This window comes from Drosophila simulans, chromosome X (genome assembly GCF_016746395.2).
Source record: "Drosophila simulans strain w501 chromosome X, Prin_Dsim_3.1, whole genome shotgun sequence".
Taxonomy (NCBI): Eukaryota; Metazoa; Arthropoda; class Insecta; order Diptera; family Drosophilidae; genus Drosophila; species Drosophila simulans.
In genome coordinates, this window is record NC_052525.2 from 20278536 (window position 1) to 20304127 (window position 25592).

General features: G+C 42.5%; 3 protein-coding genes and 1 pseudogene across 5 annotated transcripts in view; 1 reads left to right on the plus strand and 3 right to left on the minus strand.

Annotated features, from left to right (window-relative positions):
• LOC27206581 (innexin shaking-B) overlaps window positions 1–25592 on the minus strand; it is a 152582-nt gene that overhangs the window by 93788 nt on the left and 33202 nt on the right. The gene's annotated exons all lie outside the window — the stretch shown is intronic.
• LOC27208208 lies at window positions 6935–7726 on the plus strand (annotated as a pseudogene).
• LOC6739866 lies at window positions 9999–11412 on the minus strand. Its single transcript, XM_002076723.3, has one exon. It carries the CDS (start codon window positions 11332–11334, stop codon window positions 10276–10278), a length of 1059 nt encoding a protein of 352 aa, XP_002076759.1. The 5' UTR covers window positions 11335–11412; the 3' UTR covers window positions 9999–10275.
• On the minus strand, window positions 23617–24425 carry LOC6740261 (E3 ubiquitin-protein ligase PPP1R11). Its single transcript, XM_002077105.3, has one exon. The coding sequence runs from the start codon at window positions 24272–24274 to the stop codon at window positions 23732–23734; it is 543 nt and encodes a 180-aa protein (XP_002077141.3). The 5' UTR covers window positions 24275–24425; the 3' UTR covers window positions 23617–23731.

A 25592-nucleotide genomic window follows, 5' to 3' on the forward strand; every position in this document is an offset into this window, starting at 1 on the left:
AAGGACCGAAAAATAAATCTGCAATAATTTATAAAATATACATATTCAACCAGTAGGGTGCTCCACTGCTGGCTTTTCAAAATTAAGGCCGTAAAAATGATTATAAAGGTCTACCGCAAGGCTTTAAGGATTATCACACATACGCAGTGTGTCCCCCGTTTCGTTAAAAGGGTTCCCTAACAGAGAAATAAAAACTGCTTAATATTTCACTTTGAAATGGATGAGCCTAATATTAATTTATACTTTTATGTGCGGGAGTTGTGAAATCTGTATAAAACGCTTGGCTTTCCAAATGAGCGACGCAAATTTGTAAGCCATAAATTTTAAAATGAATTAATGGCGCTCGAGATTGAAATGGCCTAAGACATTCGGCAGCTTACGATTTTACCCTCGACGTTTCCACCCTCAGCGACATTGTGGCGCTTCGTGGGGACTTCAGTGGTGGGGGGCTCGAAAAATTTCGCTTGCGAAGGGGAGACTGCGAAGCCGGTTGAAATGAAATCAATTGAATTAATTATTGGCGCTTAATTGATTGAAACGAAGCGAGAGTACTCCCTGCCTCTCTGTTTTCCATGCTTTTGGTGTTCCACTTACAGGGCTTAAAAAGCCCCCACTTTTCCACTTTCCCACATTTTCCTACCCCGCAACAGATTCCTGCTTGCGCCCATTGTTGTTGCCAAATAGAGCGCATTTTGATCCATTTCAGGTGCTGTGGCAACGAATTGAAAATGGAGCTTGTACGCAAAACCAATGATGAAATACACTGCAGAACTCAATTTAGTAATTTGTTATATTACAAATTTAGGGTATTGTATTTAATAGCAGTAGTGTAGGCAGATAAAAAGATATATGCGTTTCATATAAAGAAGCTTATAACTGCGTTATACTGCTGTCCTCCATTTTAAAAGGCCTAATAGGTAAATAGCAATATAATGGATATATCAACTGGCTAACGAATTTATTTTTTGTCCCCAGTCGGTGAAACTGAAGTGCACTCACATCTCCCCAAAAAGCACTCATGCTAGCCCAAAATCCACCGAATTTTACCACCTGCCAATCTGGATTTGTTTGCATTTTTGGCCAATTCTGTTGTTGATTTTGTCTTAAACGCTTTTCATTAGAATGCACTTTTCCCCCTGCCACACGCTACCTCTCGCTGCCAATCCACCTGTCACACTCTGCCATCTCCCTTGCACACACACAGGCTATCTCTTTCGTACTATCCATTATGAGATTTGTATGAATGAAAATGCAAGCCATTAACAGGTAGCGGATAAGGGGAAAAGGGGGTGGGGTTTTGTGTGGTGGGTAAACTGAATTTAAATCTCAAATTTGTTGATTTGTGAGTCTCAACCAGGGAGCCAAGTGGGTGGGTGAATTTTATTCGCCGCCCGAGCCCAAATAAATACGAAAATATATTTGAAATGAAGGGAAATGAAGATGGTCGTCCACCCCAGTTCATTTATTCATTCAATACGTTGCAATTTGTGAATGGCTCTAGGTGTTTATGCAATTTATAAATGGTACATGGCTTTAATTAATTTGCGAGCTCTGTCGGAAAACGAACATTTCGATGCAAAATGCATTGCTTACCAAGTATGAGTCTGAATAAATCAGTGTTTTTCATGCATTTTTTATGTGCAAATAAATACTCAACAATGAAATATTAAGGGTTTGCTAAGGATTAAAAACAAGCTGTTTTATTCACGGCTTAAAAGGGAGCGTGGTCTCATTTACCAAGGCCTTCTAGATTTTAAATAATTCCATTAGGTTCCGTTTATTAGTGTTCATTGCATAAGTTTCTCTAGTTTGGCAGGATCTGAGCTGCTCTAGCTGTTCGGGGTAATGGTGGCCTTTCTTACCCAGACCTGGGACACGGACGACACATCATTGTTAACAAGACAAGAAATTGAGCGTGCTGCGAAACTCAGAAGCTAGAACTAAGCCGGATGGTATGATAAAACAAAACAAAAGTTCACATTTAAAAATCATAACAGGCTTATGCAAGAGAGGCGTTGCCGATGGCCACTGATCGGGACTACCCTGATTAAGTTTGCTAACGAACATAGGTTAAATCCGCACGGGTACAGAGCAAAAATGCTAGGGTAAAGTCATTTGAACCACCGATCACTGCCAGCTCCAAAAAAAAATTCTCCACAACGGCATAGCCGGCCACTAAAGAAAGTTGCGCAGCCGCACTGGTGGCCGATTTAACTGCACTAGAATTATATAACATTCCTTTGTTCGCTTCATGGCCCGACTTCCCCGCTTAGGGGGTTCTCCTCGGGACCGGAACTCGATCTGCTGAATTATCTAACCTCTAACCTTTACAACGGAAACGGATAGAGCAATTTAGGTTTAGGCTTAGCAGCAGCGATAATTTCCTAATCGGGACAAGAGCTTTCAGACCTTTCCTGGCGCAGCTATGAGCTATCATCTAGTATATTTGCACTACATTTCTGGTAAGAATACAAAATATGCAGCTCTAGAATTTAATGCACGCACATTAAAGATCGGTTAAAAATAGCAATAAAAAAGGTTGAATGCTTGTTTCGTACGCCGCAAAGGCTTGGCTTAAAGCTTTAAGGATCTGTAGCAAGCTTCTTGGCCAACAGAACCATTAAGCTTGGTGGTCATTGCAACTGACTCAGTTATTCATTTCGATTTGAATTTATAGTCACTCTCCTGGAAGCTTTCCCTGTTCCCTCGCCCACGGTTTCCCTTCTTTTCTTTTTGCGCCATTTTGAAGACCTCTCTTTGCTTTTCCCGCTTCTAGCGTGATCGTTTGTGTGCCAACTGTTTTAGGTCGCCATGCTAAATGTTTGCAATTGCACAACAACGGCAAAGACCAAAGAGAAATTCCTATTCCCCTTCCGCCGGTTCATCTTGTTCTGTGGCACGCTCATTCGTTCGTTCGCTCATTCGAAATGTGCCAAATGGCAACGTGGCAAACAAGCGCCACAGACAAGGCAACCGACACTAACCCGCCCAGCCACCCAACCACCCAAGCACCCCACCACCCTGGCCACCCTGCAACATCAACCGTCACTCAGTCAAGCGGTTGCCGCAGTGTTGCATACTTTCCGGCCTAGGTGCACTGCGAGAAAAGAAGTAGTGAGTATGTATGCTTAAATTTATATATTCATCGGGTGCTAGTTTTTTAAACAGGAGAGAGAGGCTCCTACTCAGCCTGCGCAGTTTGAACATCCTGAAGAGTAACTAAAATTGTTTCTGCATATAGATTTTATCTGATTTCGACAGTTTTTCTCCCAGTGCACCGCCGAAATGGGCCGCTGGCTCAGTCGCATTCGTCTCAGCGCTCCTTGACTGACTGCCGGCTTTTGGCCAGCGCACGTTGACCTTATTTGCATGCGCCGCGAGTCGGCGCGAATCAATTCTTGGCAGGATGGTAGCCACCCCCCACCCCCCACCCATCCACTGGCAGCCCACCACCCTACCGAACTATCTGCCCCCATCCCGAGATCCCTCCATTGCGGTTGGTTCCACAAAAAGGGGCGATGGATGTTGGGTGACCAACAAATTGAAACGAATTCTCGTATTGGAGTTCGAATTGCAATTGAGATTGGTTGCACTGCACAGTGGGCTATGCGGTGCACTGCACAAAATATATTTCGATATTGTATGTTATGGTAGATCAAAAAATGTTGCAGTAGAAAGCCTTGATTTCATAAGCTTTAACAATAAAAGGAATTTAATAAAAAAAATAATTGGTTGCAGTAAAAGCTACAAATTAAAAATGTTGATGCAAATTCAAATTCAAATCTAGCTTTAACATTTAACATTATCTGAATATCGAATCGAGTGGATTTTCTCTTCTGTGTAGAAAAAGGAAAAGCTGGAAAATGCAGTGGGTGGTGCCGGCTTTTATTGCGGCCAAAGTTTTCACTGTGCGCTATGTTTTGTTGATTATTGTTGGCGGTGGTGGCGCGTTGATTTAATGCAAAAAGCCGACTGCGGCGACTGCGCCGCCGACTGCGACGCCGTGCTGCCATTAAACCGTTGCAACAGCAGCAGCAGAAGAAGAAGAAGCGCCAGCAGTGGCAAAAAAAATGTTAAAAGGCGCTTCTAAGTAAATAACTGGGTTTATGGGTCGATTGGGTGCACCAAATCGTGAGCAGCAAAAGGAAAAGCAATGGAAAACTAGGGGTGGGGGGGAAGCGGCTTCAGCGGGCGGGAGATGCGATAGAGGAGATATTGCCGGGTAAAATAGTCGGCTAGAGAAATACAGGGACCGGCAACAATTGATTGAACCGCGGCATGGGCGCACAAATTGGTGAATAAATTCGCGAATCGTTCGCCGTTTTCCACTCGAATTTCAGGATGAATCCTTCGTACTTCCAGCCTTGCTCAAACCCAAAACCGTGTGCAATGTGCTCTTATTATATGGAAGTGTTTTCCTGTTTTATCCGAACCAATTAAAATTAGAATTGAACTGAAGCTAAAATTCCGACTTCATACATTCTCCGCAGGCAGGTGAGCAATTTTCCCAGCGATTTTCCAAAATTGAACTCTAGCTCACCACAGAAGCACCCACCCACACCCTCCACCCACCACCCGCCCCCTACGAATACCGCCCATCTGCAGATGAGATTTAAAAAATAAATTGCGTACAATTTCCAGCGGCATTTGCGAGCATATGTGGGTAAATTTGTGCTGGAAATGGAATTAGTAATGAAGTTTTGCCAATGCTTTATATGGAGCATCTGCCCCGCACCCCCTTAACCCAGCGATGGGCCCTTAACCCATGGCAGCCGGTATCGGTGTAATTGCGTTTGGCCGCGCTCCTCTGATTTCTCTGATTTTCGAGTGGCTCGCGATTCGATGTGCTTGTGCCTGTGTGCGATTCGAAGTGCATTTTCAAGTGAAATTGAAATGGAATGCCAAGAGGGTTTCCGCACCAAGACCACCCCTCCCTCCCCCCCCCCCCTTACATGGAAAGCCCCCTGCGAAATGGGAAATAAAACATTTCATTTAACAGCATGAAGGTATAAAAAAGCAATAAATGTTAACTGCACCAACCGCACAATGCCCGATATTTGTGCGAATAAATATATATGCGAGTATATACCTTTGGGCCTGCATTAAATGGGGAGTGGGGGGAATGGGGGGAAATGGGTGGGGCTGGGGCGCAAATTAAATTTAATTTATTGAGCTCGCTTTCTGCACAGAACTTCAGCTAATTGCATCAAATTGAAAATGGAAATTGAATCGAAAGCGAAACAAGCTCGAAATTAAATTCCGAATGGGTTAATTGCAAGGGATAGTTCACATATTTATGAAAGCCTTTATTAAGTCGGCATTCCATTGGTTTTTCCTTTTCAGCTAAGCGAAATAAATAATGACTGCAACTGAATGGCACGCGAGAAACCAAAACTATTTTAGCGCTAAATAGTATAATAAATTAAGTCAAAATGTTGTATACTTTTTCAATTTTAATTTGCTGATATTGCCCACAAAAAGTAATTCAGTTCAAATCACAAAATGAAATGTCAGTTGAAATTAATTTTCTAAATATTACCGAGTGTTGAATAATTTCTGGCAAAACACAAGTTTCAATTTCCCCCATGCAACTGGAAAAAATTAAAACTTTGCCCATCCGAGTTTTACTTAATTTTGTGCATTTCATTCTGTTGTGACTTTGGCTGCGACTCGGCCATAAAACCAAGTTCAAATTGCGCGAAAATGCCAGCTGCAGCAGCGGCGAAGAAGAGGAAGACGCTGGCATGACCCGCTGTCACACACTCAAGCACTCACACATACGACCATACACGCACACACACTCAAGAGCACACGCACACAGAGGCAAGAACACTAAGAGAAAGAGACTTAGCCAGTCTGCTCAGGCATATTGCCAAATGCAAACAAGCAAACAAAGTTAAAGCTGGCTTCTGTGCACTCGAAAAAATACAAGTAACTGCGGTATTTCATATTTAATAGATACTACTCACTATTGATAAATTTCAGAAAAATGGATTGCAATGTATATGCAAGGAGCAGAGAATTAAAATGGACTTTTAGGTGAATTAAGCGCACATTTGCGCTATTTTCTCACAGTGCACATGTGTATCTGTGTGCAAATGTAAAGCATAAGATAGACAATTACACTTTTGCCACTACAAGAGGGAGACGGCGCGAGGCAGCCAGAAAGAGAGAGGACATTTAGATAAACGCCAAAAGGTAAATGAACTTTATCAACCGAACAAGAAACGAGGTGCACACACCCACCCACACACATGCACTCATCCACACATACTGCACCTACTGCATGCGACTGCAATTGCAGCTTCAATTGTGTCTGTGTGTGTGTGTGGCTGTCTGTGTGTGCCCTCCACTTCTGGTTATGAAATTGAATTGCTGCGCCTGCATTTATATTTATTAAATTAAAGAACGCATTAAATTTGCAAACATCATTAAAAACGTTTTGCCTCGGGTGTCACGAATTTGTGCAGTCGCCAAGTGGCGTTAAATTGGTTTACAGCTTGGAAGGTGTCGAATAATTAAGGCCCAAACAACTGGGATTGGGTGTAGAAGACTGATACTGATTTGTGATGATGCAGGGGCAGCCAGTTGAAATCTGAGGCAGATGTACGTTAAACTATCATCAAAATGATCTGCATTCAACAGCATTGCGTATAGAATGGATATGGGCATTTAAAATAATCAAAACTAAAAGGAAGCATTGGGCTTTCAAATGCAATTAAATTTCCGCACAGAACGACACACAAATTGCATTTATAAATACAATTTCGTTACCTCCGATTACATTTACGATTTTCATCGTGCAAAATACCTTTGCCACATTCATTTTAACATTTCCAGCAGCCAGCAAAAGTGTCAGCAGGAGTGAAAATCCAAAAAAAAAAAAAAAAAAACCGGCAAAATGCTGGGATAAAATGGTAGGAAAACATGCAAAGCTGGTATACAGAAGACAAACAATGTGAAATGTAGAAGGAGCTGAAACAGATTTTCCGACTGCAGTAATAAATGATAAACAAGTGCAAGCTGGCCAAATGGGCGTGGCAGTGGGAATGCGAAGGTGTTGGGGCTTTTCCATTTCCCAGTTGCTAGGCTGATATTGAAAACTGCTGCCTGCAAAGCTAAGCAAATGTTGTCCAGCGTCCATGTGTGTGTGTGTGTGTGAGTGTGTGTCTTTTCACACTCTTGCATTATTTATGCAGGCCACCATTCGTGAGTGAGTGTGTGTGTGAGCCATGTACGTGCCTCGAACTGCAACGACAGCTGCTCCTGCCCCAGTTACCCGGAACCAGGATCCTGGATCCTGGATCCAGCACCCAGCACCCAGGATCCAGAGCCCAGAACCCAGAATCCAGCCTCCACTTTGGGACCCTGTGTGCGCATATATATTTATTCCATGTACATATTGTAAGTGCCCCATGCCTCGTGTCAAACTTCTAATTAACCTCGTAATTCATGCAGCCTGCACGTCGCAAAGGAGCAGAGGTCCGGGGAAAAGGACACGGGACGCAGGTCTGAGCACTCCGGACAAAGGGTGACTGCTGGCGTTTATTGTCCTGCTCCTGCACTGGAGCACTGGAGCTGTGGAGAAACGTGGCCGGGCAAGTGACCCAGAAAGTACCAGTAACCAGCATATAAATGGCAATATTTGATGGATTATTTGAGCGTTACTTTGACTTGCCAGCGAAAAGAAGAGTATAATTTTATCGCGTTTGTGTGCGAGCATTGAATAAGTAATACATTCAATTCAATTTTCTGTTGCTAATAAATATAAATTATTTGATGATCGTTCAACCCTGGCTAGTACAATATTCAAAATGACCTAACATGACTATGAGACTTAATACAATAACACTATTGTAATAGAATAGAGAAAGGTAATCGGCTTAATAAATATTTTACATGCACATTAGATCACAACGCAGTTGAATAATAAAGAACTTGCAAGAAATTTAATGCCTTAAAGTAAATTAATCAGAGCTTGATGATTTAATTGCTTTGGCAATTATTTACGCACGCAATCAGAAACTGAAATTGTTAGCCAAAGTTCAAACATACATATTAAACAATAGATTTCGAAACCCTTCACTTACAGCAATCCCAAAAAGTAGGCAACATTTTCGTGCGAACTGCCGCCCGTTTCTGCCAATGCAAATTGAAATTACATTATTTAATTGGTTAGTTGGCCTGTTCAAGCGAAAAACAACAAGCCATGAAAACAAATAAACATAAATTGAATGCAATTGTATGATTAATTGTTAAGGGCCCCCAAGACAGCCAAACAAATTTGAATTTGTACAGCAATTATAGCCAAATGTTGCGCAAATATACAAATTAAGCTGAAACAATAATTAAAGCCAGCCATCTGATTGTCGAGCCATATTTCAATGCTCACAGCCGTGGCTGCAAACTTCTCAGACTCGCTGCCCAATCAAATGCTCAATTGCCACTTATTCTGCGGCTGCCCCTGGACAACATCAAACCACAGCACTTAATTCTCCGAAGACCAGACTAGACAAAAAGTAGAATCGCTTGAAGGGGCGGGCAGAGCGGGCAGAGCGGGCGAACAAAGGGAGACGCAAAGTCGTTATTGTCTTAGTTTTATTAAAATGCGTTCTTTTTTATTTTCGGGCGGAAAACAGCAACTTTCCCGGACAAAAAATTGTCAAAGGCAACGGCCAAAAATGGAACTCTGGCAACAGCCATTTCTGCCAATTTGTGTGCAATTTAAAGTGTCCGAAGGGGGACCCTGTGCCCCGTGGTACATACACAAAAAGTTGGCAACTATTTTACCGTGGTTCTTCGGGGAGTGGAGACGGCGAGGGAGACGGGGACGTGGCCAAGGGGCCCCAAAACTTGGCAGACACGGACACAGATGAGCAGACCGCAATGGAACTGACCGCGGCGATTCACTGCCCGAAAAAAAACAAACTTAAATCACAAAATATAATATATATAGAAGCTCACGAATTATTATTTTTTTGCGACTGCATTAAAGTATTAGTGATAGCCTCAATGTACTTGATATTATTTGGTAAGTCGTTGTTACTAACCTACGATTACGTTCGTTAAGAGCGAAGTTTCGTATTACTTGAGAACAGCTCGAACCATTTCTCTCAGTGTGCGGATGCATTGCTCATAAAGCGTTCAGCGGCCCTGGCTCAAAGGGGGGGAGGGGGGAAAAGCCCCCTTCAGGGGGGTAACACTGCTGCATTAACGCTGACCGAAAAATCTCTGCAGCTGAAGTTAAGCTTACATTTTTTGCAACCGAATAAAAAGGACAGAAAAGTATTTCGCGGACAAAGCAGCCAAAAGCACCCCCGCCCACCCCCGGCGGTGCTGTTGCAACAATAACGGTACATTACAAGTGCCAGGCGAAAGCATCGAGTTAGTTAGTTTGCCGCCACAAGTCCCCTTGGCCCCTCTCCACAACACCCCTGTCCACAATTTCTGCGGTCTTGTTAGTCTGGGCTGGCAAGTTGGTTAAAAAGTTGTTGATGCAGTTACTCCTCCTTCTGCCCGCCACGCCCCCTTTTGCGACGACATTTGTGCTAATGGCTGCCAACGACCTGGACAGCGAAACCGAACCGCCCCTGCCCGCCCCCTTTTACGACGCCCCTGCCCCACACGGCGAACATGTTGCATACGCTGCGGCGTAAGCGAAAAATTTCCAGCGAACAGCTTTTTGGCCAAGCAAACACACACAGCGGGTTAAGTGGGCGAGTTTGCCACAACATTTGTGTTCAAGAATAATTAAATTAAGCTGTCAGTCTGACCGAGGAAATTGCAAATACACTCAACATTATGATGCACTTTCAAATGTACACATAACAAGTTTGAACTCAAAGGGCCGATTTAATGGCAGTTCGAAACTATTTTTTATGGGCGGTTGATTTTGACTAAACAATTAATTAAGTAAACCATTGCTATTGATGCTATTGAGCGAAGTAAATGGCACTTTCAAACTAAATTGTCATCGCATTAATTAATAACAATTTAACTTTGAGTTCTAAAAAGGAATTTGTTCTTTACTGATACAATTTTGATGGACATTTACAATATCACATATGTTGAATTGCTTATGAGATGGTATCTCGTCCAAGTATAAAGGGATCCAAAATAGTTTGAAAAACTTGAGAAACCATTTTTAGATACAGTATCAAAGTAATGCAAATAATTTTGAAAAACCACGCCAAAAATCATTGGGAGAGATTGCGTTTTGTTCGCTTGAGGGCCTTCTGAGCTTCCAATAGATACCTCCTGCTTGGAGGTATTCTCTTATTCCATAAATTCTATTTCGTCGTCGTCATCCCTGAAGAATGTCCCATTAAGATTGGGCATACTTTGCTGCACTGTAGGTCCATCCTCTAGAATGGTGAGCTGCAGGTCGATGTCCAGCGTGTAGTCTCCAGTGTGTTCCTTCATTTCGCGATGTGTGAATCGCATGAAGTTCGGACTGTCCGAAAGCAGATCGCAATTCTCCAGGATCTCCGAGCTGGGACAGGTCTGAATCACCTGCCGACGTGCCCGCCCCGGAGTGTTTCTTCCGATATCCACGGACACCATCAACGGCGTCTGGGCCTGGGGACAGTACAGCCAGAGAATATAGATATGGGTCACCCGCGGTCCGATGGGCATCGAGTCCCAGGAAGTCTTCCACAGCATTATCAGGACGGGCAAATGGCTCTCCCAGTTCTTGTATGTATTGGGCAGATTGAAGTTACGGGTCAAGTTGTTGCCACTCTCGTAGATCATCAGACCAACACAGTTGGTTTTGCCCCTGTCCTCGGTCAAGGATTTTCCAAACAGCTTCAGAGTCTTCGGCTCCTTGGGTCTCATATTCATTGTAATAATCTGCCCGTGGTGCATCAGGAAGTGACTTAGAAGCTCCGTAGAATTGAACATCAAGTCGCAGTTGCTCAGCGGACAAGCCATGTCCAGCTTCTGCAATTTCCAATTGCGCACCTCGACTGCAGTATTTCTCAGCCGGTCATAGCAAGTTTCCGGAGAACTCATGCTGACGTGTAGGGAAGTGGAAATGGCTTCTGCGCCGCCGCGCATGGGCACGCTTCCGCCTGCCGGAAGTGACAGCTTGCAGTCCATATACAGGCGCTTACCGTGATCGGGCATCAAGCTGGTGAAGTTGATCTCCACCTCCTCATCGGTATCGTTACCATCGTTCTCGTTCTCCAGACGGCCCGCATTCGCCATCACAGCTTCCGGCGTGGTGTCCAGGGAGTACTCCGACTGAGCGGAAGATATACCAACCCTGGACTCGGAGCACCTACAGAATGCACCGGATGTCGATGGTTGCTCGCCCTCGCATTTGTTCTCCATTTTTTTTTTTTAAATATCGGTTTTTTTTTTTTGAAAACTAGAATTCTGTGTGAACCGAACTGTACACGTCTCGAAGTGAAATGATACTGGTGACAAAAGGTTAGAGCAAAGTAAATCTACTTTTGACATCTTATTTCAAAGGCTACTTGTGCAGCTCGTTTCTTATAACGGTTTCAAGTTAATATTATGTGATTCTTTTAATGAGTTCCATGACGGAATCACGAGCGTGGAATTATCGTCTTTAGAAGGGATTCCTAGACTGCAACTGAGACAATGCTATCAAAACTCTGGAGAACATTTTGTTGCATTTGTAATTTCCGGTTTTACACACACAGGCACACACATGCATACATAGCTGAAGAAGAAAATGCGAAAGAAAAATGTGTCAACATACAAGACAAAGCAAAACACAAACAAAACTCAAGTTGCCTCTGTAGAACAACGAAATGCAACTAGAGGGTAGAAAGAGAGGGGAATCGCTTCAGAGGGAGAGGGCAACAGTCGGAGTAGGACTGCAAACTCCCTGCGGCCACCCCCCTTTCTCCACCCATCCCTTTCCTCCTCCACCCACTGGCAACTCCTTTAGTTTCAAATCGACAATGAGACGCCGCAGAGGAAGTGCGGTCTATTGCAGTAAAATCGGAGTTCAATCAACATATATCGAGCCCCTCAATAAATTTAAAAGATTATATATTCTACATATTAAATCATATTATTCGGATAAGAAAATTATGCTTTTAGCTTTTGTTAATTAATTTAAATATGTATTCGATATTTAAAAACTAGAGTATAACAAATGTATTATTAAAATGATTCCGATTGTAATTTCCACCAATAATTTGTTTATTTTAGCTAATGAGAACAATATGCATAAAGAGATGAGAACATAAATGAAGAACGTTATTTCAATTAATAAGTATTCTTTGGGACCTTTTATACAGTTATGTCGCGCAACTTGGTAACAATAATAGAAGCGAGCTGAGTCACGTGCTCGCGTCGATTGTTTATGGCTTTCTCCCTTTTACTTTGCTTTTACTTCATTAGTTTCGAGGGGAAAACTCCACCTTTCTTTCTTTAGCCATGCTCCCTGCGTTTTCCGCACTTCCCACTTGGTATCGCTTTTCCATTTTGAGCTTTTGAGCTGCAATTGTCAGCTTACAGTGCAGCCAACCGCAAATGGCAAACAGGCCAAAGCCGCTGTATCTCTGGATTCGATGACATCTTTAAGACGGATTTTCATTGCTTACCGTTTGCTTTAATTGAGTTTTCACAATTTGACATCCAGCGGAAAGGAAAGTACCCTTCTTCGTTCGCAAAACTCACCTGAAAAAAAGAAGAAAACATTTTTGTCAGCGAATCAGCATACAAGAAGTGCTCGCATGAAAGAACAAACAAGGACAGGATTTTAAAAGGTTAATTGAAGAAAATTCAACTTTGAGCTTGCACATTTGCACGCACACAGACCCCCCGGGCTGCAGTGGGGTTAAGCGACGGGTTCATAAAGCACATATCCACACATAAAGATTCCCATTTCCCTGCTGCTGTCTTAACAACAACCCAGACAACAATGTGTAAAACAATTGTGCTCGCAGTTAATTTGTGTGGTACGACAATCTAGTATCACCTCAGCACTCGAAGAAAAAACGGGCAGAACTTGGGTTCACTTATCTAAAAGGATGGCATATCAACAGTGGAACCATACATTGAGCATAGTAAACTGTCATGATCTCAAAAGTTTATTAAGAAAATAATGATTTTAATTGCGAATATCCCTTGAAATTTCGTTCGCTTGCCGAAGGCTCAGTGTATGCTGTATGATAATATTACTGCGAGTGACACTCGCACACATGGCGTATACGTAATGTGCCAAAGTTTATACGAAATTAATGTTAATTACGACGCGAGTATAGCTATCCATCTCAGTCGCACGGTCGTGGCAGCATCTGTGTCCTGTCGGGAAGTGGGCGGAAAGTGTGGGTGGGAAATGGAAAATGGCAGGGAAATGGGGAATGCAATTTGCCAGCAGCGCATTTAACAAGCTGAAAGCGCTTAAGCCGAAGGATTCAGCATCGAATGAGTCGACAAAAGTGCATCGAATCGTCCTGAAAGGGAATGATTAATAACCGTAATCGATAAACGTGAAAAATTGATGCGTGATGGATGCACGAATCTCGAATGAGTCCGTAAATTAAAACTCGTGGTACATATGTATATTTTGCACAGCAATGCATTTTAGAAAGAGGGGAATCTTCCACGAAATCATGAAACGTTCATTTAACGATGCTAAATTATTTTATTGGGTATGGTATTTATTTAAATGTTGCAAATGGACGAGCAGAGCAAAATCTTTTGACAACAATTTCCGCTTAGCCACTGATTAATTGTAGAATTAACTGAACAACAGGCCTCATACAATTTCGCTTATAACAATAGCCCCAATCATCGCTCATCTTTATCGAGCAATCAATCGAATTCACCTTTCGGCATGCCGATAAATCCCGCTTAAGCCATTCGATTGCACAAAGGCAGGCAATTTTTCGTGTTTTATTTTTGCTTCTATATGTATTTTTCTCTATTTATTCTCCGCCTTGTTTTGTTTGCTGAATTGAACAACTTGTGCCAGATGCGGGGATTCCCATGATCCAAGGAAGGAGCTCCCTCGCCGTTTGCCGTGATGTGGCACAAATGGCAATGCGCTTAACGTGTTTCATGTTGCTGCTGCTGATGATGCCGCTGCTGTTACTGCAATGCAACAAAGGCGGCTGTGCCACGCCCCTCAGCCGCAACGCGCCCAGAGGAGACACCTTGGCACCCACGCACGGACACAATTTATAAAAGCCACAACAAATGTCTGAGGCTGTAAACTTTCCGTAAATCTTTGCAGCAATGTCTGCCAGCGGCAGCAGCAGCAGAAACAACAGCAACACTGGCTACAACAGCAACAATAGAAGACAAGGACGATGACGACGACGATGACGTCGTCACGCGGATGTTTCGACGCGACTCTGAAGGATTTTCATGGCTGGTAGCTAAGGCTTTCCCCGTTTCCCCATTTCCCCCTTGCCGTTGCTGCCGTGCACGTATGTTCTGCTGATGTTGCCGCTGCGCTCGGTGGCTTGTGTTGCATGTTGCCGTCAGCATGTCAGAGCCCCCAACACGTTGCAAAATGCGCTTACACACATGTAAGCACATGTTGGGGCAGAAAACTCAGCTAGAGTCGCCCTTTAAGTGCCCTTTACGAGCGGGAAAATTTCGTTCCTATACTCCTAACACATTTTAAATGTTAAAAGATTGAAACTAAGAACATATGCCACAAATTAATTGAAAATATTAATTATAATTAACAAATCAATAATTCTTAAACAAAAAGACAAATTCCTTCAACCAAGCAGAGAAATTACGAAAGGCTATATGGAGATCACGGAAAGCTATAGATTCGATATACAAAATTTATATAACATGGAATGGTCCAAAACCACTTCATTATTACAACAGAGCGGTTTCGGCAAAGTTCCACTTGTGAAACAACCATGGGAAAACGTTACATTGTCATCGTCTCAGCGTTTTGCGTGACAGCATTTTCTTGGCACTGACTGTTAACATTTTGCCAGCTTCCCAGCTTTCCCGGCTTTCCCGGCTGTCCCATCAGCTGTTGTTCGCCAGAGTCTTTGCTTTCATTAAGCTAATCCAGACATGATCATGCATATATGTATGTATAGTTCATATATGTGTGCGTACCTGAAGGAAGCTTGGATGGCCCAGACCGAAGCGTTGAACCCGGAGACGGGGCTTCTCCAGATGCTCAGGCGTTTGCAGCGTTTTCAGTTTTAATATACACAAAAACATGCATGTGCTGGCTTTTACCCGCTTTTCCTCGGGCATGACAAACTTTTTTATGTAAATTCTGAGGCTGCTGCTCCTGTTGTTTTACTTTCCGTTTGCACCTGTGTGCCGGCAAAAGGAAAGGTAGGGGAAAACTTTGCGGCGCAAAATATTGTTCAACAAAGGTTGAAAAATACGCAAAATAAAAAAAAGCAATACCAAGAATCCCATCTAATCGAATCAAATTTCCCCGAACACACTTTTCAGGTCACTTCCGAACTTTTGCCCTAAACACTTGACAAACTTTCAATTGCCTGGGTTTTCGGCCAGTTCAAAGTTCAGGGATTCCCCAATCAAGCCTTAACTTTTGGCCAAACAAAATTTTGTGGCCAATGCAGCTGGCATAAAAGCTGGAAAATTAATTGAAAGCGAATAGATAAGTTCAGGAAGCGAAAGAGAGCGCAAAGACGGACGGCCAATGATTGATTAAGTCCGGATTTTGCCAGGGAAACGCGGGGAAAGGCCGGGAAAAGTCAAGTCGCATTGAATCGAAGGGAGTCGAATGGAAGTGAATGGAAGCGAATGGAATCGAATGGAATCGAATCAAGTGGAGTCAAGTCGAGTCATCATCAAATGCGATTAGACAGTCAGCCCGGAGATTAGACATTCGCACTGACCTGAGACATCGGCAAAGATATATAGGGGGAGCTACTTATACAGCTACATACATATATTATGGCCGGTACGACGACAGACATCTGTCGATGGCTTCTCAACAGTCACTTTCCGACGAATACTAAATTGCCTCTAATCTACTTTATCATCGACACCAGGAAACAGACAGGGATCCCCAGCAAAGGCTCCAGAGAAAGAGCAAGAGGCAATTTCCATTAACTACTTTGAAAAATAATGTAGTGCAGATGATGAGAAAGTGGAGATTTTCAAAACTGATTTGCTTTTTAATGTGCAAATTGTCTGTCAGTTTTTAAATTATGCGGTAGGTTCTTAAATTTTCCTCACAATGCTGAAGCCCCATAGACTGGAGCTGGAGAATGTTAAAAATAAGTTCGCCTTCGGCTGGTGGCTTCGATAACATATCGCCCTATTAGAAATTAGACCTAATTACCCGTAATCATAATAAACGGGTATAAAAAACGAAGAAAAGCGTGGGAAATGTACGCAGGACACGGGACCCAAAAGTGTCGCCCCGTGACGGCCATAAATATGATGATAATTAAGTGTGTCTCGCACATATACTCAATTTGGCCTTATTAACCCAAAAAATGACACAGATATTAATTTTCCGCACACATGTGCCCGCTTTTCCGCCCAGTTCGCCTCACTTTCCGCTCACTCGCACACACACGCACAAAGCCTAAACGTAAACGAGTAAATTGGCAGATTTAAGCAGTAAACAAAAAAAAAAAAAAAGACGGCCAACAGAACATGGCCCAAACAACACTTCTATCCCTCTCTTTCTGCGGCCTGTCTGCCGTCTCTTTCGCCGAAGCGAAAGTATAAAGGAAAAAATGTCAACAATCTATTGACAGCTGAGACTGTAACTGATTGTAAGGAGTAAACAGAGGCGGAACGGGCGGGGCGGGTAAATGCGTCAGGGGTGTGGCGCAAAGGGGGGCGGGAAAAGCAGGCCACGTAGCAAACAAAGCCATAAGCGCCTCTCGCACACACATACTCACACACAGGAGGCACTGAGAGCAGGGGTAGAGGAAGAGCAGGGAAAGAGGAAGCACAGCAGAGAAAATGTATAATTTAAATTCATTATAGTCTTCGTCTTGCCAGATCTCGAATCCCGTTATTCCGCAACAGTCCGCAGTCCGGAAAAACTGCTCAAAAGTACAGTGAACACAACTGAGTTCATCACCAGGTGCGAGCGAGCGAGAAGTGGGTGAAAATGACGTTGAAATTAGGAAGAAACCTACGACCTACGGCTGAGTGCGGCCAAACCCGATGATTTAGGCCCGGAGTCGGACGACTTCGAGGATGGCAGGAGGAGTCCACCGCCATCGATGGCAATGAGAAGCTAGCATACGAGAGCCCGGTGATCGATGCCAAGAAGTTCTACTTCGAGGACCACTTCGACGACGTGGAGGCCTCCAGGTAGAGTCAGCCACCATACAAGTCGGAGTCGCCACGATAAGATACCTGGGGGTCATGCTACACACTAGGCTGCCGTTCAAAGAACACCCGGCGGAAACCAGGGGTACAAGGAAGGATTGCAAGCTACTCCTCCAGTATGCCTGCAGGATGTCAATACAATCGAAGCTACCGATAAAAGGTCATATGTCAGGGGCCTGGAATCGACTCACAGGCTGTGTGCCCTCAGGATGTGGTCGACGCAGACCAAGTCATAGCTGGGACTCTTCCTAAAGACATGTTGGCGGTGGAGGCAAAGGAGATCTACGACAAGATAAAGAAGATCAAAGGAGAGTGCATACAGGCAGCAGTCAATAAAGGGGCGCTGGGGCGATAAATCCGGAAGTAAAGAGATGGACCCTAAGACGGCATGGCGACCCAGATTCATAACCCATTATACCCATAACTTATCCAAATAAAATCTAACTAAAAAAAGCAGGGACATGGGCGATGATCGGATAGTTTTCTTTATTTTTCTAGTCATCGCCGAAAAGTTAAATGCATTAAATTAATATTCACTTAGTTACAACATTGACTTGAAAATGAATGATTAGGATGTTAAATTATTTTTTATTTTGTTTACTAAGTACACAGCACAGCACTTTGTGCATATATGAACTGGTCCAAGTTAAAGAACAAGAGAATTGTAAAACAAAATCAAGGAACTATGTTCTGAAGAAGACATTGAGGACAAGCCTCGATTAAATTGCGCGATTTTAGTACGACCTTAAAATGCCTAACAGCGTATGTGTGATATATAGAGCGAAAAACAAACCGCGAAATGCTTATAAGCCACTTCATGCTGAGTGTTCCTTAAATCCAGATTTATTTGCATTTAAACAACACTTCCAATCGGGGCGCAACATCAAACGGAATAAAATCGAAATTAAGCGAAAACGAAGCACCCAAATAGCAAAAAAGAAAGCCAGAGACCCCGAATTCCTCTAATTTAGATGTCAATAATTTCGTTTGAATAGCACACCCCCAACAGAAATACATGTGTGTGCGGTTGCGCCACTGCCATTATTTTCGCACTCCCCAAAAACCATTAGAAAATAAATAAAATATCAAAAAAATGTATATAATATTGCGGGGGAGGGAGAATGTGTAGCATGTGTGCGCGATAATAATAACATCAAATTAAAATATTGTAATTCGTTTTCATGTATTCTTTTTTGCTGCTCTTGTCTGGTTGGATTTTTTCCACCAAATACCCTGTAAAAAGGAAATGTATTCAGTTCGCTGCATGTGGCATAATAATTCGTGTGATTTAGGACTTGTGCACGCGTTGCGAACTCTCATTTCCAGGGTAACTCGCTGGTCGACCTTTGTCGCATGAACAGCGGCTATCTAAGTCCTTCTCCTGCCTGCCCCCTCATATTTATGGCCTAATATATTATATATTTATGTGTCTGTCATTTAATAAATTCTGCTGATAATGTCATAGACATCAGCGTAAAGATGACCTCCGACCCCTGTGACTCCGACTCCGGGTGTGTGTGTTTTTGGTGCTTCGCATGATTTGCTCCCATGATTTGTGTTGGTCAAAGTGGCAGAGGAGGAATGCCACAAGGAGTCAATTTTTATTGTTGTTTATTGTTATTTATTTATGTTTACGGTTTGCCCTCTTTGGCCAGCTTTGCTTGCCCCTTTTGATGCACGGGGCGTATACGCAACTTGATTTCCGTGTATCGGGAAAAACCAACTGGCTATGAACGTTTTAATTAGAGCAACTGATTGCATACTTTTCGTGCTACAAGTTATTATTCGCTTATTATTTTACTTATAATTCTTATTATTTGCTAAGCAAGTTAAATTTGTAGGTCTTGTGCGTATACTTAATTTCTGCGGGCGTGAGCGTAACTTATGGTTGAGCTTGGGGAATCACTGTTTGAGTTGGACTACTATGGTGTTCATGATGTGCACAAAATACAGTCTACAAGTTTTAAAAAATTTATAAAAATGTACTACTTTATTATAGCTGGCTATAATAAATTAAAAACATTTCCTGATTTCGGCTGTAACTGAATAACAAAACAATTAAAAGGTAAAATCGCACGTCTTTCTTGTTCGCCCCTCTTCAAATTTCCCCCAATTTTTTCCGCCCATCATTTTACCGTTTATGCAGCATTTTAACTGCCTTTTATTTGTTGTTCTTGTCGCTGACTCAGCTGTCGATGATTTCCCCCTGCCACAGCCACCTCTTCCGACCCCATTTGCATATCACATTTACCAATTTTTTGTGCGTTCTCAAGTGGGATTCATTTCGATACTCAAAAATTGCTCAAAAGCCTTCAAATTGTGATCCATAAATAACAGGGAAAAAGCGCCAGAAAGCCCAAGTGATGGGCACAAAGGAAGAAGGCTGCTCTTATACTTGAATCGATGGTTGGCAATGAAGTCAATTACATAAACGGCAAGGAGAAATGAAAGCGGAGCATAAAATTTGGGAATCATGAGGTAGTCAAATGATACGTTCAAGAGCCTGGAATGAAAATATTTGAAGGATGGGGAATGAATTTAGATGAAATGTTGAAAATTCGCTTAGGCAAACATATACGAATACATATTTTATTTTTAAAGTAGATTTAAATTCACGTAAAAGAAAACCAATTTTATGTTCAGTAGAATGAATTGAATAAACGGAGAAACAAGTGCTTCGCCAATATTAAGAGGCGTACAAAAAAGGGGTGGCAATATAATTATATTAATTGGTGAGTAAATTAACAAGTCACAAAGAAGGCGGAAGTAAGACGGGGATAAGCCTGAGTAGGAAAACTGACTTGGGGGAAAATCAAACACGGGGTCAGCCGCCAGTCAACACCTGCCACGCCCCCCTGTCCAGCCCCTTGCCGAGTATTCCATTTGCCTGCCAATTTCCAACACCAGAGGGCGTCAAAGTGACGTGTCGTCTGGCTGGCTGGCTTTTCCCGCTTTTCCCTCTTTTTCGGCCCCATCGTCATTCTCCTTGCCACCTTGGCTTTCCCTGCTTTCCATGCTTTTCCGCGCCTCGTCGAGTCCCCGCTCCTTTTCGGTATGTGAAGCATTTAAAAGTCACTTAAGTGGAAATTAAAAAGAAATTATTCACTTTGGCACAAACGCACATACCCGTACAAACTCGTGCAAGTGTTTTCCCAGCTTCCTTTGCCTCAATTGCTTTTTTATTTTTTCCAGATTTATATTTTTTTATTTGCTCTGCTCCGTTTGTTTGTTTGCTGTAATTGTTGTGGTCTGCCTCATTATTTGTATCTGGTCAAGGGAAAGCGGTGGAAAAGCGGGTGAAAGGCGAGCCCCAAAGCAGATAGCACACCACTCCCCTCTCAAAACTCACTCCACCGCCCCCTTTAATTGTGGTTCATTTTCCGAGTCTTTTGAGTTTCGGGTCCTTTGGGCTTGTAGCACATTTCCTACATTTTCCAACATTTAACCACAATATTTTTGTGGAATTGCTCGCAAATTGTTTATAGCTGACCTCAAAGCTATTTGGGGATTATGGCCAACAGAGCCAAGGTGTTGGCCATCATTTTCCCTATTTTTTGATCCCCTGAGCTGGCTTCGGATTAATTTTAATGGCAATTAGTAAGTGAAATTAGAGAAGAGTTTATGGCATTAACTTATTGCTCTTGTCCGAAAAGCGGCTACTTTAATTATATTTTATCTCCAAGCTAATTAAATGGTCATTTTAATTTTCAGATTACAGTTAAGTGCTAAGCATACACCTGCGTTTTAAACATAAATAATTTCCCCCTTTTGTATTTTACGGTATCGGAATGAAGCTCACCAGGAAAAATTAACACATATATGCAAATGAATTGAGTGAAATTTAAGCGCAAAGAGCTTTTTTGCTTGTTACGTGCGTTTGTTAGCGGATATATGCCTTCATTTGTCCCCTTTTATTCCTTGCATTTGTGTCATGTTCAAAGCATCCATTTTTTGATGTCATCCGCGGCCTCATCAACTTAATCATTGAAGAAGAAGGAACAATTTGCCTTGCACAGATCCTTCGTCCTTTTCGCAGCGTCCTGCCTAAAACTGAAAAAGCGGAGAAAAGAGCAGAGCGCAGCACAAAAAAATGAAAAGAGGGAAAATAAATAATGTGAGAAGAGGAAACATTCAGCTTCGTTGACGGCGACCCATTGACCAAGTTAAAAGGGCTAGAGCTATACGGCATATGTGGGGATATGGCCACACATGTGTGAGTTATGCAAATCATATATATGTATATATCATATATATGATATATTTTTTCCTCTTGCTGCGGAGGCACTTCAAATGCGGTTTGGGGCCGCGGAATCAAGCGCCAAGAGACCTCATAAAAACGACTAACGCGACTGGCTCACACAGATACGCACTCACACTGGCGCACATATTGAGTTGTGGCTTAATGCCACACAGAGACACACACTAGCACACGGACACACATAGGGGTTCAAAGTTTGGCAGAAGGAGCGCAAAAACCAAAACAGAAATATTTCGCTCCACTTTTTTGTACGAGGTTTTTTTTAATATTTTCTTCCCACAAAATTTGTGTCATGCCATGTGCTCGGGATTGCATAAGCCCCTTTTCAGGAGGCCCCCAGCCCCCTCCACCACGCCCCTGTCAGCCACAGCTTCATTTGGCAACAGAAATATTTCGCAGATTAAACAGGGAATTGAAAGTAGACGAGGAGCCGGAACGGCAGCCGTAACTATAAATTAAAAACGGCTAATTCGCAAAATTGAATTATGTAATTAAATTGGGAAAGGTTAATTAAAAGGAAAATATTTTAGTTCTTCAAATGAAACAAGAGAGAATGCTATAGTCGAGTTCCCCGACTATCAGATACCCGTTACTCAGCTAGCGTGAATGCGAGCGCGAAATTTCATAATTTTCCTGGGATATCGATAGATATTGGGGAATGAAATGAGAATAAATTTAAAAATTGTTCCAAAGTGTGGGCGTGACCGGTTCGGCGGCTTTAAGGCGTTAGAGTGGACGTGCCAAATTTTTTTCTTGCAAATCTATAGAAAATTTAAAGACTAATAAAAATGTGAAGAATATCAATACATTTATGTATAGTTTAGTGTGATTAAAGAATAACGTGTCATTTTTTGCGGTTTGTTAGCGTTAGAAAGGGCGTGGCAACTTTATATAGTCGGAAACCCTTCCTTTTGCCTGTTACATACTTTCCAACGAATCTAGTATACCCTTTTACTCTAACAATAGCAGGTATAAAAATTTCATTTCATTAAACATAATAATGGAATAAATATAAAGCAATGAAGTACATTCATTTAAGAACCTTTAGAGCAAGTTCAATAAGTAAGTACACAATAAGTACCGAAAAATGTGCCGCAATTAATATATTTAGTATTTTATATATTATAAATTTATATTATACATTATATTATATATATTTAGTATTTTTAAACATTTTTTGTAAATTATTCTAGTGCCTTATGGAAACATTAACTGGAAAGCTTCTGAACAGATCTGCATCTGATATTTCAATTTAAAAGAGAGCTGCAAACGCAACTGGAATTAGGGATTAGGATGACAGGGCGACAACCACAAAGCCATCAGCACAGCAACGCTTCAATTTCCCATTTTCCGGCGCTTCATCGAGTTCCACATTCGCTTCGCTGGCAACTTAAATTTTCCCCCCACTCAACACAGCGACGGAGTTCGAATAGAGCGCTGCTTTCAAGAGGGATTTCGCACGGGCGTGCTAGGATGCCTTTCAAAGGGGGTCTCCCACTAGCATCTGGGATGCACTGCATCCACTGCAAAAAGTTCATTAATCTAGTTACAAGTTCGCGCAGACAGTTCGCATAATCAATCAATAGACACACGATGGCGCTTCCTCGGCGAGGGGCAGGAAATTCTGGGGCGTAAACATGTTGAAAACCCCGCCCCTCCGCAGGACATCCCACGCCACTGTATAGGTAGGCGAGACTGTTGAAGAAGGCGGGGCGTGTGTCAGTTTTTTGCGGTTTTCTGCCCGCTGAGTGACAGGAACAGGAGAGCATTTTCTAAGCGGGTTTTCTTCGGCTTTTCTTTGCCTTCGAAAACTGCTAGAGGAACAGTGAAAGACGTGGCGTGAAAAACTTCATTAAGTTAGAGCACAGATATACAAATACATACATTAATTAGCAAGGAATTGGTCATAGTGTTATCGAAGTTATCCAAATTATAATCGTAAACTGTTACCGGTAAAAAACTGCAAACCCATTTATAAGCAGTAGATCATCATCCTCAGAGATACAAAACTTTATCCATACTGCTTTTTTTAAATTCCTTGTTCCCAATTTAACACGAGTATCGGCTACTTTAACTTACGAAAATGCAATTTTAATCAATCTGTACAAAAGGCGGATATTGCTTCGAGGCGGATATTGGAATTATTTTTTTTTGGTTTAGATGGTTTTACATTTTTCTTGTTTAAAAGTTGACTACCGATTTTTGTTCCTCTTTGGCAGAATCATCCTTATGCTGCGCTATCTCTTCGATAGGCGGTCGATTATTCCGATTACTGCGAAGACGATGGTGATGATGACAGCAACTGCACCCGTTTTGCTGCTCCTGCCTCCGCTGTTTTTCCAAGCGATTGCGAGTTCTCACCTCGGGATGGCCAAAGCAGTGTTCGCACTCGTCGTCCGTGGAGGACGAGCTCTCGCCGAAAGCATGTGGCTTTCGATAGATGCAGCAGCATTTCGACTTGCGCCGGTTCATGTGCTCGTTATCGATAACGCCGGCATGAAAGCGGACGCGCCGTTCGGTCATCTGCCTCTGCTGCGTCAATCGGAGGCAGTAGGTGGTGGACGCGGCCACTGGCTGCACGGAGGTTTCAATGCTAACCGCCGAGCTAACTCCGGAAAAGGTTTGCGGTGCCCGAGGAGTTATCTGGGTTGACGTCGACGCCCATCTTGGGTCTTTGAGCTCCGTCTGACCATTGACCATCGATAACTCGCAATTCGAATCCATATCGACAGAATCAGAAATAAACGCTTAGAAATTTTGAGGTGTTCAAAAAACTACAATTTATAGGATTTCATAACAAACTTTGCTCTGTCTTCTACAAAAATTTGATTTAAACTGAGTTATATATATCTTATATCGTTTCCCAGGATGATAGCTTGAGAAGAGCCTTTGTGATCTTTACTTTTATTAGAACTTTTCCCACCAGAATCATGTCAGTTACCGGATTTACCTAATTATATATATCATTTAGTTATAATATATATATTTGCATAATGATCAGCTTAAAGTTTTGTCAATGCGGAACTTAATTCAAATTATTTATTTTTTAGCCTTGTAGTGTCACAATCTTTTATTGGATGCTACATCCCATTTATTCCTTTTTACATATCACTTTTTGAGGCCATATTCAAATTACAGCTAGTGAAAAACGAGTTTCGATAGGTGTTGAGGCTGCCTGTGAGCCACCAAGTTTGCTGACCTCTTGCTATTTCATTCTTCTCTTTCTCCGCCTGTTCACCCGTCTCACTCTCCACTTGTCTGCCCCTCTCTTTCTGGCTGTCTCGTCTCCAGCTTTATCCGCAGTCATTTTGGCTGCCAAAACTTGTGCACGATTTACGTCAATTGGACAAGCGCCAGGACACGCCTTAACCCCGCAGTGCCCCCGTCCCAATAAGCCCGCAGCATTTCGCCCCACCCACTCGCCAGGCTTTCCCGCACCAAACAGTTTCCCAATTCCCAGAGCAGCTCCTTTGCGGGCTCTATGTTTACCTAAAATGCAATCCTCCTTGCCCGGTGCAGTTTTGCATTTATTATTGGTAGAAAGGGTGAGAAGTGGGAGGGCGGTTGGCGGCTTGGGAAAGCCATTTTCCATTTTACTTTACCACTTTGGCCTTTGAAAAGTGCACAAAAAATCCGCCCTTTCCTCATGTATATGTATGTATATATATATATACGTATTTATTTTTTTTATTTACGCATGGCAAATAAATGTTGAAAATAATATGATGGCTGCTGTTCTGTGGGGTTAAGGAACTTTTTGCCAGCTTCGTTTTCGTTTTCTTGGCTTTCAGTTTTCCCCTCTAGTTTTTTTTTACTATTTTTTAACTTTTTTATTCTGGTGGCCTCGTGTTTTTTACTTCTTGTCTGCGTTTATCTGGCATTAGAAGCAAGAAAAATTATGTTTGCGGGCGAAAAAGGGGGTTTTGTCTGCTCTGCAGCAGATAATAAAAACGAAGCCGCAGCGTCCAAAATGCGAACAGAGCCCAGCCAAAGACCGTGAATGAAAAATTATGCTCAATGCCGTTTGAATAGTTACGCTTTT